Genomic DNA, 20,822 nt, shown 5'->3' with positions numbered 1-20,822 from the left:
CTATACAACAGTCATTGGTTTCCTGCACCTAGAATATTTTTGTTTGCATATACATAAACAGGCACAATGGATTTTTGTTCGTTTGTTCGTTTGTTTGTTTGTTTTGCCAGAGAACAATGAATTAGGTATAAAGCGTGTGTCACCTTAGTTTAAACAGATCACCAGAGGCAGTCAGAGGGCAATATACACCTCTTCAAAGCATACACCTAGAAATGTATCTATTGGCTTTAAGATTCATTTTCAAAACCCACCATAGACACAATACCTGTTAGTGCTTTCCCTTTTTTCCTATAGTAAACACCAAAGATGACAGCAGCAACTAATGCCACAGATATGAAGAGAAGCAGAATAATTAAACTGGGCAAGTAAATCTGGGGTTCTGCGTTGGAAGAAAATGAGAAAAACGGCATTAAAGATTGTTTACTTTTACTTTCTCCATTTAAAAACATAACCCTTTCAGTCAAACCCCAGAATCAAGGATGTTGGTGTGGAATACGAGCAATAGGAAGGTCCCCGACCCTGACTGTAGGTTTGCCAGGGAGCGCTCCCGCTCCGAAGGGTGACATTGACAATGCAGCCCAGCCCTGCCGGCTGCCAGAGCTCTGAGGGGCCAGCCCAGGACCGTATGTATGTATGTATGTATGTATGTATTTATTTATTTATTTATAAATTTATTTTATTTTATTTTTTGGCTGCGTTGGGTCTTCGTTGCTGTGTACGGGCTTTCTCTAGTTGCGGTGAGCGGGGGCTACTCTTTGTTGCAGCGTGTGGGCTTCTCATTGTGGTGACTTCTCTTTGTTGCGGAGCACAGGCTCTAGGCACACGGGTTTCAGTAGTTGTGGCACGCGGGCTCAGTAGTTGTGGCTCGTGGGCTCTAGAGCGCAGGCTCAGTAGTTGTGGCACATGGGCTTAGTTGCTCCGCGGCATGTGGGATCTTCCTGGACCAGGGCTCGAACCCGTGTCCCCTGCGTTGGCAGGCGGATTCTTAACCACTGCGCCACCAGGGAAGCCAGGACCATATTTAAATGCTTCTACTTTAGAACAACTCTAATAGGGATGACCACACCATCCATCATCTTTGCTTATCTACAGAACACTTTACTCTCTCCAGGTGGCTGGGCTCTGGAGGCAAAAGGAAGCCCCTTATCAAATCTCTTTCCAAATAACAACATGGCACCAGGGTTTTGCTGGTCATGAGAACAGAACCACAGCCATCCTGCGAAGTGTTTCAGGTACTTCATCTACAACACAATGTGGACTCAACCATTTTTTTCAATCCCCCCTTGATCACTTAAGGTACTTGCTAGTACCTTTACATTATAAGCTCTTGGTTTACATGACCTGGTTTCCGGACTCTTGCTTTTCCTCTCCTTCTGCCTTTTTTTTTGGCTGCATTGGGTCTTTGCTGCTGCACGCGGGCTTTCTCTAGTTGCGGCGAGCGGGGGCTACTTTTCGTTGCAGTGCGTGGGTTTCTCATTGCCGTGGCTTCTCTTGTTGCAGAGCTTGGGCTCTAGGTGCACAGGCTTCAGTAGTTGTGGCACACGGGTTCAGTAGCTGTGGCTCACGGGCTGTAGAGTGCAGGCTCAGTAGTTGTGGTGCACGGGCTTAGTTGCTCCGTGGCATGTCGGATCTTCCCGGACCAGGGCTTGAACCCATGTCCCCTGCATTAGCAGGAGGATTCTCAACCACTGCGCCACCAGGGAAGTCCTCTCCTTCTGTCTTTTTTTAAGACAATTTTTTATTCCCTCAGTTATTTTTAATGTTCTCTTAATGGTCTTTTTAAAATGTTGCTCTGACTGTGCAATTCCTTATCCAGAACCCTCTGATGTTCTCCTGTTTGCCAAAATGTCAAAGCTAAGGCCTTGATTTTCTTAGTCAATGTTCAGCAACCCCATCGCTCTGTGGACTAGGTTCTCTTGCCTCATTAGAAAGGTTTTCTTGCCACTTATGCCTCCTCCTGTGCTGTGATACCTGGACCCACCTTCACAACATCTCGCTCACCTGGGTAAGCAGCTTCCGCCATTAACTGTCAACTTTCTGTCAATCACTGAAACTGTACTTGAGATTGATTTGATCCACAGGATGTTCCAGAAATAATGATAATTATCTTCTAACAAGTTGCTAACTCTGGCTGGTGACCAAAATCTCCCATAGGTACCCTACTGTGACCACGGTGACCACCACCATCCTATCACATTTGGGCATTTTAATTTATGTTTACACCTCAGTTTTCTTTCTTTTTTTGGCATATACGAATAAATTACTAGTTATCCATTCCACAGTAGAAAATTATCAAATAAACAACATATCTGGAATTAAAATACTGAGCTGACCATGGGTAGGACGAGATGAAAAGGGAGAAATGGACGCCTCTGGATATAGCATGTAATTTGGGAGAAATCTAGAAGAGCTGACTAGACTGGGGCACGTCTACCCAACCAACCTGCTCTATTCAACATACCATTTGGTGGTTTTGTAGGTGGAAGAGAAGTACAAACCACATCTGATTTATCGGTCCCGTGAAGTGCTTCTGTCTCTCCAAGAATGGTACAGCTGTGAGGGGAAAGGTAGGTAAGTGCTTTACTTTTATATTCTTATTACAAAAAAAAAAAAAAGCTACAAAAGGTTCTATCCCTTTAGATTGCAAGCTCATTCAGGAGAGGAACCAGGTCTTTGTGGATGTTTGAATCCCCAGTGTCTATCCACACGTCATTAAGGTGGACAAACGCAAGTGTAACTACTGCCAGTGTTCTCTAAGAACTACTCTGAGAGCATGGTCCAAAAGAGAAAAGATTGGCGTCTTCAGTAGAGAAGATTCCGAATTCAATTACTATAGCTAAGTGATAAACTTTGGATGAATACCCTTTCGAAGTTGAAAACACAGAAAATCTTTTCAAAATAAAACTTGGATAAGTGGATCAGACAATAAATATTTTACGAGAATTAATTTATTGGGAACTAAAAGAATCATGACATTGATTATGAGTATTCAACAACAAGCATGCCATGAAAGGACTCAGGAATTTCACTCTGGATATACTCACATAAGTGTGAGATAGTATATAGAAAAGATGATTCATTGCAAGCTTATTTACTACTGCAAAAGACTGCAAACCACTTAAATGACTATCAATAGAGAGCTTATTAAATAAATTATGGTACATCTCTATGATGACATACTACGTAGCTGTAAAAAGCCACAAAGATCTAAGTGAACTAATATGGAATGAGCTTCCTTCAGGATATATTATGCGGAAGAAAAACCCCCAAGTGTGTAAACATTTATTTAAACAGGAAGCTTCTATTTGCACATACACCACACACACACACATCTTTGTACAAGTAAACCAGTGATGCTGGGAAGCTGGGAAAAGTGGGACTGGTGAGTGATAATAAGCATCCTAAGTAATTTGCAACTAAATAAGGTTAGAAAAAGGGAAAAAGCAGCTGCAACTATAAGTCAAAGCTTCAGTCAAACTGAATCTAACAAGCAATACACAACTCCTGTCACACATCAGGGTGAAGATTGGCTGCACTGGTTTATTTCCCTCATGCCCAATTGACAGACTTTTTCTGTTGTGAACCTGGCTTCCAGAGGAAGCCTCATCAAACTGAATCAGTCTGTTTTCAAAACAGATGAGACAGCAGAGGCTGAGTTGGGTTTAAAATCAACAAACCCTCTGGGTTCCTTCGTTGTCACTTACTTGGTCCAGGGTTTGCACTTCTCTGTGGAGGAAGGGGCGTCGGAGAAGTAGCCTGTGAGGCAGGGTTCGCACACCGTGTCCTTGTTGAGCTGCACTGTCAAAAAGACCAACGGACAAAAGAACAGAAGACAAACGAGGACACTTAGAGATCGGCCAGGAGGACGGTCCAGAGGACCAGAGATCAAAAGCGCCCCGCCTGTCTCCTGCCTCCCCATTCCCACCCTCACCACCTGCGGCTGGTGGCTGAAGTCCTCACAGACTTCAGAGGGCCCGAGACCCCACAGCAGGTGACAGCACTGTGTCCAGAGGGGAACTGGCTCAGTGTCAGGGCGCCAACGCCAGATCTGAATTAGATCTGAATTAGATCCAGCTCTCTGGTCCGGACCCTCTGCCGGTCAGAGCCACCGTCCTGGTCACGGATCCTTTGTTTCCTGGCCAGGGAGCCTGCTATCTGTTTTGTTTTAGTCAAGCACCTGTCTGTTCTCCCCTGTCTCCCCTTTGGGGCTTACACCAGGCTTTGGGTACAGAGAATGGCAGCCCATTTACCGCTTTTAAAGGAAACTTCTTGTCTTGACCCTTTCTGATCAATACTCTCACCAGTCTAAGTATCAGAGTGTTGACAAAGTTTTCAAAAAAAAGAAAAAAGAAAAAAACGAACCAACCTACACTATAGGTCTCTTTCTCTTAAACCAAGGGCTGGTAGTAACAGTTTTCTATAAAGAGCCATACAATAAATATCTTAGGCTTTGCAGGCCTTCTGGTCTCTGCAAATTACTTGTAGTGTGAAAGAAGTCACAGATAATGAGTAAAAAAAAATGGATGGGGCTGTGTTCCAATAACATCCTATTTACACAAACACAAGTGGTGGGATGGATTTTGGACCCCCGCCTTAAGCCATAGCACTGAAAGCAGGAATTGATCCTGGTTAGTAAGCTGTCTTCACCTCCCTCATATTCCGCACTAACTACGTTATCAAAATAGGAAATGTCTCAGATTTCCTATGTCTATTACCTTTACTGCAATTGACACATGATGACCCTTTGGTAATTCCTGTAAAGAAGGACATTGGCTACCATGTGATATCATAATAAGCAACTGGCTTGTGCCAAAACCACAAATTACTCTTGAAATTAGTAGCACTTCTGTGGTTTATTTTCATGAATAAAACCCTAAAATAAGGAATTACATTTTCTTTGTCCAAAGTCAAGTGGGAAGTACATTCTTCATTTCTGCAATTGCCTCAATAAGTAGGGTACCCACCCCTTACTCTAGCAATTTGATTTGCCTTGAAATGATATCAACAAAGGTGCATTTAACATCTAGTCACTCGTATTAATTCAAACAGCTTTTAAAAAGATAAACACCCTCTGGAAGAGTAACCCTTAAAAACAAAGCGACTTCCTAAAGGGGCTGCAAGTCACGAAGAGCTTGAAGGGACACGACTTTCATGTCTGCTCTTTGTAACACTGACCTGCTGGGGGCATCCTGCACATTCTCCTTTCTCTTTTTTCCTTTCACAATCACACTCCCACTTTACAAAAGAAGGCACACTTCATACCTTCTCCAAATCCTACCATAGTGCCAAACTTCTGAGATGCCAAACAAAGCAACAAGTCAAAATATTGGTGATGGAAAGCTCCTGCATTCAGAGCACCTCATTACAGCTTCTGTCTTTCCCTATCTATTAAGGGCAAGGGTGTGACAGCAGATATGGGGTATTTGGGATCAGGTTCAGTTGTTCCGAGTTCAAATATACTGCAAGGCAGGGGTAAAATTTTCAGTCATCCACGTCACCCCCTCTACCCTCCACCTATTGCTGAAGAATGCACCATTTCCAAAGGAGCAAAGCAGAGAGAACACTGACCAGAAAAAAAAAAAAAAAAAAGAAGAAAGGGACCAGCACCTTTTTCATGCAGCTAACAAACTTTTGGAAAGGCTCTGGGTCTTGCCTATATCTCAGAACCAGAATTCAGAAGGGAGCAGGCTGTCATAGGGAGATTTATTTTAGTAATTAAAAAATCGTCAGACTTCTTCCCACGAGAAAGCCTGTCTGGTTTACTTGAAGGACTGACTGTGTCAGACTCTGTGATGGACATTTTCCTCCATACAAAATGAAATGAATAATATTTTTAATTCTCCCAACCCTGTGTTTTACTTTTATAATTATAGTATAGCAAAATATAATATATTCATCTTTTGGACCAACTGTGTATAATAATAACTGTAGTAACAACTCAGTCCAGAAGAAATGTTTTTAAGGTTAGAACCATGAGTCACAAGAAATTTTTAAAAATTAAAATGTCAAATAGGTGCATTTTTTTTCATGTGAAAGAATATGAAAAGGTGATTAGTATAAACCCCCCGAGCTTAAAAATACATTAGGATAAAACTCTGTGGGGAAGGTGAAATGGATACAAATCAAAGGAGAGAAAAGAACTACATAAAATTTCCAATAGTTAAAGACGATCGGTGCATTTTTAAATGGATGATGATGGTTATTCAGTTGCTATCCCATGTTTTGATTCCGCTGAATATTTTAGAAAGTGTAACTTACTGCTGTTCCAATTCCCTGGAAACTAAGTCCTTAAGCGACTCTTTCAATTTGTAATAAAAATGTTTAGCTGTGTATTTAAAATTTTGGCAGGAGGTGCACGGCTTTTCAAAATTCTCCAAAGGGGGTGCACATGTTTTAAAAAAAGTTTGGGGACCCCTGCATGATCCGGTTCCCCCCTTAGTGGGCATGGGAAGGTTCAGAAGGAGAAGCCTTGAGCAGAGCGCGTGGGCCGAGCTCTCACATTCCCCTGGAGGCGCACAACCGGGGGTCCGTTCCCAGGGAACCCTCAGCCCCCTCCAGTGCCCCCTGGTCCCGCAGAGTGTGATGACTCAGGGAAGCCGTCTGAGAGGCCGCTTTGGCCTGGGGGTACTTGCACGGCTTTGGGGAGCGCCGCCAGACGCGGGACCCCGGCTCGTACCCGGGAGCCGGGCGCCGAAGCCGGGTGCGCACTCGGCGTTGCGGCGGCAGCAGCGGCAGTCCTCGCTCCAGTGGTACCCGGCGGTGCAGGCGCAGCGCCGCGGAGCCGTCCGGTTGCCGGGCTCCACGGCCACCAGGGCCTTGCCTGCGGGAGAGAAAGACGGGGCGGTGAGGCAGCTGGAGCAAGGGCGGATACACACCTTCCACCTCGTGCCACTCGCTCTCCAGCACCACCAGCCCCAAACCACCCAGACCCCCCGGACGCAGCGCACGGATGAATCACTCAGCACGCCGGGATTCAGGAACTCCCAAGTTCCCCCTCACACTTCCTGTGCTGGCACTAAAACATCCCAAAAGGTTTTGTTGTTGTTGTTTTTTTCTCTCTCTCTCAATAATTAAGAGTCTTGTGGTTTTTGAAAAGTCAGTTTTCATGTTGGTAGGAAGATTAAGGCCTGGGGAGTTTCTGATCATTGACTATTTTGACGAATGCAAAATAGTCGACTTCACAGCTTCTTGAGTTTTAGTAAATTCAAATGTGATAAACATTCTTAACACCAGTGCTAAATCAGACCTAAGAGAATTGGGTTTCTGGAGACTGGGGATTCATCTTGGGATCCTGCAGGGCCGCAGGATTATTCAGTCCTGAAAACAGGCGTCACTGTGGGATTAGATACGGGCAAAGTAAGGAGGTTGGGCCTGGCGACATACTTGGAAATTAATCTCTCCCCCCAAACTAAGGATAACACGTTCGTTGTCTCTTTTCTCACAACACATAGCAAAGTGCTCTCTCCTTATCTCAAACCTCCTGGCCCTTTCCAGTTTTTGTGGAATAGAGGTAAATGCTCACACACAGTCGACCCTCATTATTCGCTGGTTCATATTGGCAATTTCGCCTACTGGTTAAAATTTAATCGTAACCCCCAAATCAATAACTCCTGGCGCTTTTGCAGTTATTCTCCAACACATGCAGAACAGCGAAAATTTTGAGTCACTGGCTGGACATGCATGTCCCCCGCCAAGGGCAAACGGGGTGACACTGCCTTCTAGTTTTAGCTCTCACACTGGTAATCAGAGTCCTTTTTGTGGTCTATTTAGTGTCCTATTTTGGGCATTTTTGTGTTTTTTATTGGTGAGTTCACTGTTTAAAATGGCCCCCAAGCATAGGGCTGAAGTGCTGTCGAGTGTTTCTAAGTCCAAGAAGGCGATGATGTGTCTTCTGGAGAAAATTCATACATTAGATAAACTTTGTTCAAGGCTGTTTATTGTGAGTTCATTGTTAATGAATCATAATTTTTCTTAAATAAGGTGTCTTTAAATAGAAACACATACAAAATGAGGTTATGTTCACCCACCCAGGAGTGGTGGTTCAGTATTTGCTAGCTCAGTGTTTGTGGTGACTTTATAGAACATAACTACCGTGAATAACAAGAATCACCTGCACACACACATGCATACATGAAACAACACAATAACATTTATTTAAAACAGACCTCCTACTCCTCCTATACATCCCCATCTCACCTGGATTGTCCAAACAGCCCTTGTACTTTATATTTCTGAATACTTATCAGAGTTTGTTATGGACTGATGTTTGTGTCCCCTCAAAATTCATATGTTGAAATCCTAAAACCGCCCCCCCCCACAGTGTGATGATATTAGGAGGTGGGGGCTTTGGGAGGTGATTAGGTCATGAGGGTGGAGCCCCCCATGAATGGGATTAGTGCCCTTATAATAAGAGATGGCACAAAGCTTGCTTCCGCTCTCTCTCTGTTCGCCACTATGTGAGGACACAAGAAAGTGGCTGTCTTGAAACAAGGAATAGGGGACACACCAAGAACCCCGCCATGCTGGTACCCTTATCCCAGACTTCCAGCCTCCAGAACTGTTCGGTATATATATTTGTTGTTTAAGCCACTGAGTCTGTGGTATTCTGTTATAGCAGCCTGAACTGCCTAGGACAGAGTTCCAAGAGAAAACAAAGAAACCAGAAACCTGTTCCCTCCTTCACTGTCTCAAGTTATAACCAGCAGGGAGGGAATGCTTCCTGTACCCATTCTTTTTTTTTTTTTTTTTCTAAACACATGAGAACACATTTTAATAATAATTTAAAAAATAATATATATAACATCATCCTCAATTTACAGATGAGAATACTGAGGTCCAGGGAAATTAAGCAATTTGCAAGATACCATGTTGCCACTCTTGTCTTGATTTGTATCTGGCTCCTCTGCCCCACTGAAGGCAAGAAGCCAGGATTTACCCTCAGGTGTCTTTACCATTCTGAACCTCAGTTTTCTCCTCTGTAAAATGGGCATGAACATAAGGGCCACACTGGATTATTGTGAAGACTAAATAAGATCGCATGTTAAGTTGCTGGGACACAGTTATGGGCACGCTCTTGAGAAAGAGTTTTGGATCATCATCTTTACTGTCTGAATTTTGCATGCCCACGTTTACTCTTTAGGCTTTGCATCAGCCCGCATTTTGATGGAGAGAACAGACTTCTTTTTCCTGAGACGTTGGCACAGACCTGTCTGTGCCTTGGGACAGGGTAGAAGGGATTTTTATGACAGTCACATAGTGAGCACTTACTGTGGGCCAGGCACTGTCCTTATAGCCCAGTAAATGTCATATAATCCTCACAATGACCCAGTGTGGTGCCACTATTTGTCTCCCTATTTGGGGACATTTCACAATTGAAATTGAATTTACATCTGCTCTTGAAAAAACAAAAGTTCTGGAAGCACTGGCTTACATTCCTGCAATGTGACAGTTGGCTGGAGCTCAATAACGATTTTCCGTTTTGATCAAAAAACATACTTGTCAGTTTACCACATCCCTATCCAGCCCATCCCACACGGTCACACCCCTGCCTCACCCCTCTAGTATTTGAGTTTGTGTCCCCTGCCTGAAATTCAGGCCTCCCAGCTCCCTCCTCAATTTTTGTCTCTTCTCATTTGGTACATTCTCTGAGTGATGCCCCTTCAGTGGGTGAGTCGGGTAACCTGTACCCATTCTTTTCAGACCAGAGCTGGGTGAACCTGAGAAGTCTCCACTCCCTTCTGTGTCCACTCTCCGAGGCCCAGGTCAGATCTGAAGCACCAAGACCAACTTGCATAAACATGGACATACTGTCTGGAACATACGGACAAGTGTCATTTTCCTTGGAAAATTCGAATTCCAGTATCCCACTCAAAAGTAAGTGCATGTGGACTTCCCTGGTGGTGCAGAGGTTAAGAATCCTCCTGCCAATGCAGGGGACACGGGTTCGAGCCCTGGTCCAGGAAGATCCCACGTGCCGGGGAGCAACTAAGTCCATGCGCCACAACTACTGAACCTGTCCTCTACGGCCCGCGAGCCACAACTACTGAAGCCCGTGCACCTAGAGCCCATGCTCCGCAACAAGAGAAGCCACCACAATGAGAAGCCCGCGAACCCCAACGAAGAGTAGCCCCTGCTCGCCACAACTGGAGAAAGCTTGCGTGAAGCAACGAAGACCCAACACAGCCAAAAATAAGTAAATAAAATAAATAAATTTATATATATATATATATATATATATATATATAAAAGTAAGTGCATATAAGCCTGGGTGGTTATGAACAATTTTGACATATTTTTAAATATCTTAATGCACTAGGTTTGGGGCTTTAATCAATTTTGGCAGTAGACAGAGTGAATCTTTCTTTCCAAGAGACAGCAATGAGTCAAGCTCATTACTAAGCAGTGGGAAAGAAAAAAGACTTGATCAGATGCTTCTGCTCAATGGAGTTTCCACGTTACCTTCTCTGGACAAAATCTGCCAGCTATCTCTAACACTTTAGAAAAATTACGATGTTTAGAAAAATGCTTATTTCCTAGTTCTGTCTACTGAAAAAAAAAAAAAAAAACAAACCTATATACAAGGATCAATCCAGTAGCAATGAGCCTTCCCAGCACCCAGACTGAAGTTGCTAAATAAGATGTTCTGCTGAAAGCAATGAGAAATCCTTGGAGAAATGGCTGATTCCAGCTTCAGGGCAGGAAACGTCCAAGATGAGGCTGGGAGCAAGAGAGCTCAGAAAGACACTGGGGGCCACATCGAAAGACTTGGGGGCCACCTGGGAGAGGTGAGATAATCCAAGCACCAGTAAAACTAGTAACCGCAACAGATTAAAACACCTCAAATACATAAATGCATGAGTTCATAATATTCATACAAATCCTTTGGAGACGACTTGGTGATCGAGTCATTATTTTGAAAAGTGGTAAATAAAGTTACAAGCAGTCATTCTGCCTTTCCTGTATATACTGTACTTCAGGGTAACAACCCGTTGATGAGGGAAGTTTCTCTTTAGAAAGCATTCCAGGGGCTTCCCTGGTGGCGCAGTGGTTAAGAATCTGCCTGCCAATGCAGGGGACACGGGTTCGAGCCCTGGTCTGGGAAGATCCCACATGCCGCAGAGCAACTAAGCCTGTGAGCCACAACTACTGAGCCTGTGCGTCTGGAGCCTGTGCTCCGCAACGGGAGGGGCCACGACAGTGAGAGGCCCGCGCACCGCGATGAAGAGTGGCCCCTGCTCGCCGCAACTAGAGAAAGCCCTCGCACAGAAACTAAGACCCAACACAGCCAAAAATAAATAAATAAATAAATAAATGTATTTAAAAAAAAAGAAAGCATTCCAGCCAATAAAGGAAGAAGGGATGATGGAATTAGAACATCACCTTTCTGCAGCCCCTAATGAAAATGGATCTAGGCCATGATCATCAACAGCTGCTAATATCACCCAAAAGAGAGAGAAGCAGCTACTTTGTGAGTACTGACATCACCACATATGCTCACCTTTTAAGGAGTTTTGTCAAAAACAAGCAGAAAAGCCCAGATTCTGATCAGCCTTCTAGATCTAATAACCCCTTTACAGGAAATATTGGAGATATAAATATTCAGATATATATATATATATATCTGAATCACTTTGCTGTATAGCTGAAACTAACACAACACTGTAAATCACCTATACTTCAATAAAAACAAAACAAAACAAAACTATTCCAGAACAGAAGTTCTACATGAAGAATTTTAACACAATCCTTCTGGGATCCGAAGCACATCTTTCTGGGGTTCTGTGGTCAGAACTTCTTCCCATGGCCCCTAAAAGAGACAGTATTGCTGTATTTAAAAATATCATTTATCCACACAGCCCCCAACATGACTGACTCACCTGTATCACAAACTTTATGCAGCAAGCATTTATCTTCTTCATTCCAGGTGTCCAGGTATTCATCTGGGCCACAGGGCAGACAGACGCTTTCAGAGGTAGCAGTGCATTTGGAAGACAAGTACTTTCCTTAAATTAGAAGGGGAAACATGCACCAATCAAAAATACTCCCTCCCAAAAAAGCCAACAAATCAACAAAAATGCACCAATCTGGGAATTCCCTGGTGGTCCAGTGGTAAGGACTCCGTGCTTTCACTGCTGTGGGCCCAGGCTCAATCCCTGGTCAGGGAACTAAGATCCTGCAAGCCACGGGGTGTGGCCAAAAAAAAAAAAAAGCACCCATCTACTGGAGCCCTTACATGACCATGATCCCAGGACATCCCCCAAAGGTAGACTGATACATGAGATAAGACCACATCTCACAGCGAGGGCTCCTCAGGCCTCCCGGCTGGCTCACATAACCTCTCCTGGGTTTGCTGTGCCTGTGTGCACGACAGTCTTTTAGATCTTCTAAGTAAAGGATCACCCCTTCCACCCCAAACCTCTGCTGACTAAGGAAAAGAACTATGGTTTTCAAACTAGTGCCTGCAGAACTTGAGGGGTTCCCTGGGGGCTAAGCAAGAGGAACTTCCTCTCACCCTTCCCCTCCCATCTTCAAAACCCCTCTACTGTCAACCTGGATGGTTAACTTCTTTTGTCCCAAGTATACTGTGGGCTCACGGTTAACTTAGTTTGATCAGAGAGTAATACACACACACACACACACACACACACACACACACATGCATGCATGAAAATCACTGGATCTTCATTCTAAGAACCCCCAAAAATACTTGTAGCTGAAATATCTAAAGGATCTTGTTATAAGGTAAGCACCTTTCCCGCAAAGCTCTCCTCCTCTCCCCAGAACAGTGAGTGAGTGAGGACCCTCTGGACGTGGGGCTTCACTGAGGCCATAGAAACACCTGGTCACCTTCTGGCAGAACAACTTTGGGGAAGTGGTGACCAGTCCACCGTCTACCCCTCAGCAGGTATTGTGCGGAGGAGTTATAACAGGGTTTCGGCAACTTTTAGCAGTGATTCTAGGATAGATTACCACCCCCATCCCCTGCTAATTTCTGTGAAAATAATACTTTTTTTTTTTGGCCACACCGCATGGCTTGCAGTATCTTAGTTCCCCCACCAGGAATCGAGCCTGGGACCTTGGCAGTGAAAGTGCCAAGTCCTAACCACTGGACCGCCAGGGAATTTCCCAAAATAATACTTTTAAATAAGAGTTGTACCTCATATTTTGAGAGTTTGAATCACAAACTTCTAAAACAGAGTTTCAAAAACCATCTTGGGGGGCTTCCCTGGTGGCGCAGCGGTTGAGAATCTGCCTGCCAATGCAGGGGACACGGGTTCGAGCCCTGGTCTGGGAAGATCCCACATGCCGCGGAGCAACTGGGTCCGTGAGCCACAACTACTGAGGCTGCGCGTCTGGAGCCTGTGCTCCGCAACAAGAGAGGCCGCGACAGTGAGAGGCCCGCGCACCGCGACGAAGAGTGGCCCCCACTTGCCGCAACTAGAGAAAGCCCTGGCACAGAAACGAAGACCCAACACAGCCATAAATAAATAAATAAATAAATAATTTAAAAAAAAACAAACAAAAACAACCATCTTGCCTTCTCAAGAAACAGCGTTTTGGAAAGCTGGTACTTAATTCACGGTCCGGCATGTACTTAATCTAAGTACCAGTTTCTGAAATTGCTCTTGATTTTTAAGTGATTTCATCTACTGAGAGAAAAGTTTTTGTCTTCAGAGTGACAAACACCACTACCTGCCACTGCCGTAAAACGCCTACCCAATTTCTTTTTTTGTCTGGCAGGATAGAAATGGTTCCTTAGATTAAACAAAGAACCCCACCCACTTCTGGAGGACAATGACAGGAGGTTTCGAAGCACAAACCTGGTTCACATTTGCGACAGCATCGCCCCAGGTGCTCGTAATGCCTCTCGCTAGCACACGGAGAGGTGATCTGAAAAGTCACCTAAAGAGAAAATGCGCATCAGGTGGAGATTAGGCACAAGTTCTTTCTAGAGAAAACAAAAAGTGAATTACTGACTCACATTTCTGAAAAGTATAAGAAATCACCATAAACAGTCTGAAACTGCTCTGCATAATACCAACCCCCTCCCAAAGATGTCACTTTCCTATTCTAGCCCATTTCTCCCTAACAATGTACAAAACCAATGATTCTGGCACCAAAATCCATTTAAGCATTTAAAACAATTTCGGTCATGCTCATGGTAATAGGCCGGATGAAAGGGAAATTTACAAATGGTACACAGAAGGTTGAAAGCCGCTTTACACAACCCATGTACAAAATTGGTCCCACTTCTGTGTCATCACATGGTGGACAGTTTGCTCAGTCCACTTTGGTCATAAAACTGTAGGACAGAGTAGGGCCTCTTAATACGTGTCTTATACCAGGGGAGGCCAGCTGTGGTCTTACAAGCTAGCTCTGATTTTAAAAAGATGCTTAATACCGCTTACCTTTTAAAATTTTAAACATGCAGAGAATCTGAAAAAGTGGGACAGCAAGGGGTTACAGGAAGCCTTCTGGCTTACAGCCAGGAGCCCTGACCGACCGCCCGCTGGCTGAGGGATCCCGGACAAGCTGCTTCAGCTCTTGGAACCTTGTCTCCTTTCTGTATGATTCTAATACCAATATTAATTTCCAAGTCTGCTCATCTAAGCAGAACAAAACAAAAAGCCAAGTCCCCTACAATCACTCAGATTCTTATCAGTTTGCCACAGAAAAGCTCTTTTCTTTGTCAGCTTTCTCAATGTCAGAAAAAAACCCCACACATTCCTGTTGACAGGCAGGCAGTGGAGTTACAGACTGAACGATGAAGTGGAAGTGTTGGGCTCAGCTGCACAGACTTCACACTATGCATACCAAGGGTCCGCTTCCTGCTGGGTCCCAGGGATCCAAAGTTACAACCTTGCCCTCAAGGGACTTCCGCACACCAGGGTGAGTGCTATGATGGAGCCAGGCGGGTCCCTCCCTCAGCTGAAGGCCAGGGGAGGTGTCCCAAGGAGTGTGACAAGCGAGCACAGGCTCACAGGATAAAAAAGAACTTAGCCAGATGAGGAAAAAGGAACTGGCCCGTGGAAGTGGGGGGCAGGGCAAGGAAGCCGTCTTTGGCAGAGTGTGAGATGTTCAAACAGGGATACTGAGGCCTGAAGTGGCATGTCGGGTGGGGCTGGCAGTGGAGACCATCAGCAGAGTCCTGGGAGACGACACCAAGGACGGTCAGAGCAATCAGAGGGCTTCACCTGCCTATTAAAGAGCTTGGATGGGAGGTGTAGAAATAGTGTAGCTTGGAAGAAGCTGTGCATCCTCACAATACCTCAGTTATGAAGGAAGTTTTCCAGAGAGAGCACCACACCCAGAAGAGCCCAGGCTAGCTGAGTAGGGTGTGCAGGAGGCCCCCAGTATGGACCTCTCCGACCTCCCCCAGGCCAGGTAAAGGGCTTCCAGGAGGGCTGGGGCCAGGGACAGTTACTCTGAGGCTGATGAGAAGGTCAGATGTGCTTCTGGAGCCAGGTATGCCAGGAAGGTTGTATTTGGACTTGCTTCCGAGACCTGTCTAACACTCTCCGTGGACCCCTGATAACATGGATTGATGTTCCCCGAGCATTCACCACATGACGGGGTCTGGTGGACAGTGCAGTGAGCCCACTGAACATTAGGAAGAACGATGTAACAGAAAGCACCCCACCTCTCCTTTCGGGTCTCTTTTTCTCTTTGTTTTTATAGGAATCTGTTTCTCTGCGCCTGGCACGGTAATGTGTGCACACAGAAGAAAGATGCACAGAGGCAAAACGGTGAAGCTGAATTCGGTCACTGCAACTTTCGTCTCACAAACAGGATCTGTCTGAGCCTGATGATATGTGAGCGCTCCTGCGATGCTGATGACAAAGGCAAACAAGAGAAACGTGTGGTTGGAGATAAAGGTCGATTGCTTCTGACCCATAAGAAAGCTGCAAGAGTCTCCGTAAGATAAGCACAGACTTTGTCTGTACTACACACACAGCTTCTTTTTAGGGGAATTTGGTAAAAGGACTCCCCCGAAGCAGCAGCTCAGAAGCTCTGTCAGGTGCTACAGGCTGTGCCCTGGGCTCCAAATCCTGGTACCTGGTGAGCATCACTGACCTGAATGTGTGGACAATCTGTTTACACGTTTAGGAGAGTGGCAGTGATTCATTCAACCCATCCACCGTCTAACCCAGGAGCGTAAAACCTCCTAGCAAAAATGGGGGAGCTACTGATTCCAGAGGTGACCAGATGTCCTAGCTCTTAAACAGATTTTCACAGATTATTCCTTAGAATCCACATCTGTCTCCTAAGCTTACTGTGCCTTTACACCTGGACGTGTCTTCTTTTTTAAAAAATGGAGATATAATTCACATACCATGAAACTCACCCTTTCAAAGGGTGCGATTCAGTGTTTTTTTTTTTTGTATATTCACAAAGTTGTGCAACCACCGCTGCTGTCTAATTCCGGAACACCTTCATCACTCCAAAACTGATATGTCTGCTTGACACAGCTCTAGGATTACAGATCTTTTAAGTTGCATAAGCAATTCTGCTACTGGGAGAATTGGCTACGGTGAGGCAGAAAATTATGGAACTTATCTAATTTAAGGTATAGCTTAAACTGAACCCTACTTTATTCTTGAGTTACATCAGATACTTCGCAGTATACCTTCAAACCTTCAAAATGGCAATAAATATACAACTCAAAAGGCAACATACATACATAGTTATGGTTAACGAAATGTGGTTTGTGGGTAAATAAAAAGAATCTGGAAAACTCTCTGTAGGAGGCCTACACCTTCGGAAGGCAAGATGTGCCTTTGTTGTTTTTTTCCTTCTCTTGTCCTGCCTCTCTGCTTCTTTTCCCCCACTGGCAGAGCTGCAGCTCTAGGATGACCCTCTTATTAGAGGATGTGCAGCTCCCCGGACCTCACACAGCATGTAAAGCTTGCCCTGTGCTGGTCTCACTCTGATCCCGAGCTCCACGTCCAGGAACCCTGTGGTTTGCTCTCTGCACTGCAGTCCCCGCATTTGTAACTATTAGGAAATCCAGATCTTGGACACCCTGGCCTGTCACCTTTTGCTGATCCCCTGCGCACTTGTCCCTCCATGATACAGACCAGATGGGCTCTGCCTGCCTGCCTCCCCGATCCCAAGTCTCCGCGTCCAACCTTCTTGGGCTCGGTTTCCGGTTAGCCTGAGCTGGATCTCCTTGACACCAGCCTCCCTCTGTCTGGATAGCCTGCCAAGTACATCCCCAGACTGGCGTTTTTTTGATGTGAATGAACGGATGCCCTTCAGCCCCTCCCAGTCTGACCCCTTCTTTTTCTTTTTTAACATGTTTATTGGAGTATAATTGCTTTACAATGGTGTGTTAGTTTCTGCTGTATAACAAAGTGAATCAGCTATACATATACACATATCCCCATAGCTCCTCCCTCTTGCGTCTCCCTCCCACCCTCCCTATCCCACCCCTCTAGGTGGTCACAAAGCACCGAGCTGAGGTGATCTCCCTGTTCTATGCGGCTGCTTCCCACTAGCTATCTATTTTACATTTGGTAGTGTATATATGTCCATGCCACTCTCTCACTTCGTCCCAGCTTACCCTTCCCCCTCCCTGTGTCCTCAAGTTCATTCTCTACGTCTGCATCTTTATTCCTGTCCTGCCCCTAGGTTCTTCAGAACCTTTTTTTTTTTTTAGATTCAATATATATATGTGTTAGCATACGGTATGACCCCTTCTTTTTCCTACAGATTCTAGCTCTGACATCTCCCATCTCAACAGCAGCTGGGAGAGCCACCAGGCTGCTCAAGCCCCTCCTGGTCCTCTGGCCCTTGCCTCCCAACAGCTCAGAATTTGGGCCTGACTCTAGCCCCCAAGACCAAGCTCCCAATGGTTATGAGGTGGTAGCTCTTATTATTGGTAGCAATCCTAGTAAGGCAGTAATTTGATAAAAACATGTTCCTGCTTCAGTGTTTTGGAAGCAACCTCCCAGGGAGTGGGGGGATCCAGCAGAAGGCTGCAGATTTTCGGTTCATGGGGTGATTTTGTCAACCACCTACAGTCTCCTCTCTTTGCCCAAGATGTAGCAAGAGAAGGCCTTTGGTGACCGAGTTGAGACGTACAAACTTTGAGTTACCTACGTTTTTGTCTAGTTTGCCTTCAGGATTGACCTGTTTCCCTCTAAAACAATAGAGCTTCTGAACCATCGTTGGTTTCATGAAGCAAATAAAGCAGAACCACTTCTAAAATGTCTATTTATTGAATAAAGAATACAGTCACATACATTCAAAATCAGGTCCGTTGCAGTGCTTGTGTTTTGGGGAATACGATTTGATTCATGCATGGTTCTTAGAAGTCTCATAAAAAACCAGCCATGTCCTACCACAGTTCTTAGTCAATAAACTACAGAAGTAATGTTTGGCCCACAGAGTTTACATCGACTAACTTCTGCTTTCTAACAGACTTCCCCTGAATGTATAAAGAAACACTAGAGTCTGTTTATAGCAAGTATCCTTTACATCCCCTGCCTTTCCTTTCCCCCCATATAAATTCCTTGGAACGTCTAAATAAAGGAGTTAAAATGGCAAGACAATACATCTGATTTATTGGCCAGCTGTTGCCTCACTTTCTTGTGTGTTTTGTGTCATGTGTATATTTGTTTCAGGGCATACGGGCTGGTATTTAATTTTAACGGCTGACAAACTCTTCTGGAATAAGCATGTCCACAGTCTGTGCAAGGCTTTGGGAGGCCGGAGGGAGATAATAAATTGTAAATCAAAATTGTCTTTATAAAGCTCCGTGGATTTATTTCCCAATGCAATGCCATGTTGGGTCTAACCCTGAGAAACCCCAAGCTGAAGAAACAAAATATTTCTGTGAGCTGAGCTGCAGAGACTGGAGGATCTGTATTCAGAATCCTGGAGGGAAGGTGGACTTAAATATTTATTTTTCGTGCTGTTAATCAACCCAATTGTAGTGAAAGCCATTATGAATACTAAAATTACTTTTCTGCTCTACTAAAAATTCATGATGACATATAACAAAACAGAAAGAAGCTTGGCTCCTTCTGTCAAACCAAGGGGAAAAGAACCCAACCCAGAAGAACAAATGAGGGATTTTCCATAGATTTCATTTTATAAAATATCATCCATGACTATATTTGAGAATTTGGCTGTAAATTAAGTAAAGATGGTATCAAATTTCTGAATGTTACAGTCAAACTGAAAGATGTGGTTTTTCTTAAGAGAGAAACTACTGAATGTGAAAATAACACCTAATAGTTCTGCTGCCCTTGAAAAAAATATCCTTAAAGAAAGTCACGAATGAAAAGTGCTCTAATCCAGAATAGAATAGAAATCAATTACTAGTGACCTGTGTTCCCGAGAACACCAAGAAAGTGGCTTTACTATGAGGGTCTCACACCAGGAAATTGTTTCTCTCTGAAGCCTCTTGTTTTTAGAAATAAATGAACAACAAACAAATAAAAGGTCTCAGTCACAGACCAGAGGAACCGAAAAACAAATGTTGTTCCTTGTCCATTTCTTTGAATGTCTGTTTTTTTAGCTGGCTGAGCAGTCAGGCCAGAGACGAGGTCTAAGTTTCTCCCCTCAAAACATTTCAGTTAGGGGCTTCCCTGGTGGCGCAGTGGTTGAGAATCTGCCTGCCGACGGAGGGGACACGGGTTCGAGCCCTGGTCTGGGAGGATCCCACATGCCGCGCAGCAACTAAGCCCGTGAGCCACAACTACTGAGCCTGCACGTCTGGAGCCTGTGCTCCGCAACAAGAGAAGCCGCGACAGTGAGAGGCCCGCACACCGCGATGAAGAGTGGCCCCCGCTTGCCGCAACTGGAGAAAGCCCTAGCACAGAAACGAAGACCCAACACAGCCAAAAATAAATAAATAAATAAATAAATAAATAAATAATTAAAAAAACAGAAAAAGCATTTCAGTTAGTGAATCCAAACACAGACCCTTTCAACCGAGATGTTCTAGGGGACCTGCCCAGTTTGGTCCCTTTCTTAGCTCCATTTCTCCAGAAGCTTCCAGTGGCCCTGCTCTATTTTATCCGGCTTACTACTCTTGAACATGGCACAGTTATATGTCTGTTACTGCAAAGAAAGCATCCACTGTCATGCTTCTCGGTTCAGAACTGGAAGTGGATATCATAGAGGAATCATTTGGAGCTTGCACATCAGATAAGGCAGGTTTCTAGAGAAAACGGAGAAATGAAACACTAACTTAAGTAAAGTCTGACATGCCAGAATGTAGGGATTTACCAGACCAGAGGCCAGGGCCAGAAGGACACAGGGAGAAGGGAGCATGGTACCAGTGCGCTGGTGAAGACGGAAGAAGCTGCCTGGCCAGGTAGCTCCCCTGGTTGGTTAGGGCAGGGCAGGCTTCAGGACAGGATTCTTCCACCCAGGGCAGCTCTTAGAGTTGAGCTTCCAGATTGGCCTGGATAGATGAATGCCTGACATTTCTGTAATAAAACCGTCTACATTTCTACAATTTGAGGACAAGGGGAAACAAAGTCAGTTCTAAGCCTCAGTCTCTTCACCTGTAAAATGGGGCTAATAATTGCACCCATCCCACTGCAGTGAGGATGAGATGGTATAATTCATGGAAAATGATGTAGCAATGGCAAGTGGCAATACTCAGGAAAAATGAAGGCTCTGCTTTCTCACTCTGAAGTGAAGGACCTTTCTAGCAGGTAGCTGGGGGAATGAGGTGGGACGGGAATTGTGTCACTCACTCAGCACAGGGGCGCGCACCTGGATGGCGGTCGGTAGGGGGGATGCTACTGTGGGCACCTGGGCAGAATCGGTGAACATCAATTACTTTTATCAGATTGTTCCCTGGT

At 44.8% G+C, this 20,822-nt stretch overlaps 1 protein-coding gene across 1 annotated transcript in view; it reads right to left on the bottom strand.

The window, feature by feature from the left end:
- TNFRSF11A (TNF receptor superfamily member 11a) overlaps positions 1–15,110 on the bottom strand; it is a 33,348-nt gene extending 18,238 nt beyond the window's left edge. Inside the window, exons 1-7 of the mRNA XM_068562470.1 lie at positions 15,093–15,110; positions 13,821–13,902; positions 11,877–12,002; positions 6,677–6,820; positions 3,705–3,798; positions 2,462–2,553; positions 266–379 (exon numbers count right to left, since the gene is read on the bottom strand). Of these exons, the coding sequence (XP_068418571.1) occupies positions 266–379; positions 2,462–2,553; positions 3,705–3,798; positions 6,677–6,820; positions 11,877–12,002; positions 13,821–13,902; positions 15,093–15,110 (670 nt within the window). The remainder of the gene's footprint in view (positions 1–265; positions 380–2,461; positions 2,554–3,704; positions 3,799–6,676; positions 6,821–11,876; positions 12,003–13,820; positions 13,903–15,092) is intronic.
- Positions 15,111–20,822: the final 5,712 nt, after the last annotated feature.

This window comes from Eschrichtius robustus, chromosome 14 (assembly GCF_028021215.1).
Source record: "Eschrichtius robustus isolate mEscRob2 chromosome 14, mEscRob2.pri, whole genome shotgun sequence".
Lineage (NCBI taxonomy): Eukaryota > Metazoa > Chordata > Mammalia > Artiodactyla > Eschrichtiidae > Eschrichtius > Eschrichtius robustus.
Note: the sequence above shows the minus strand (reverse complement) of the source record. Positions and strands in the feature narration are given on the sequence as shown.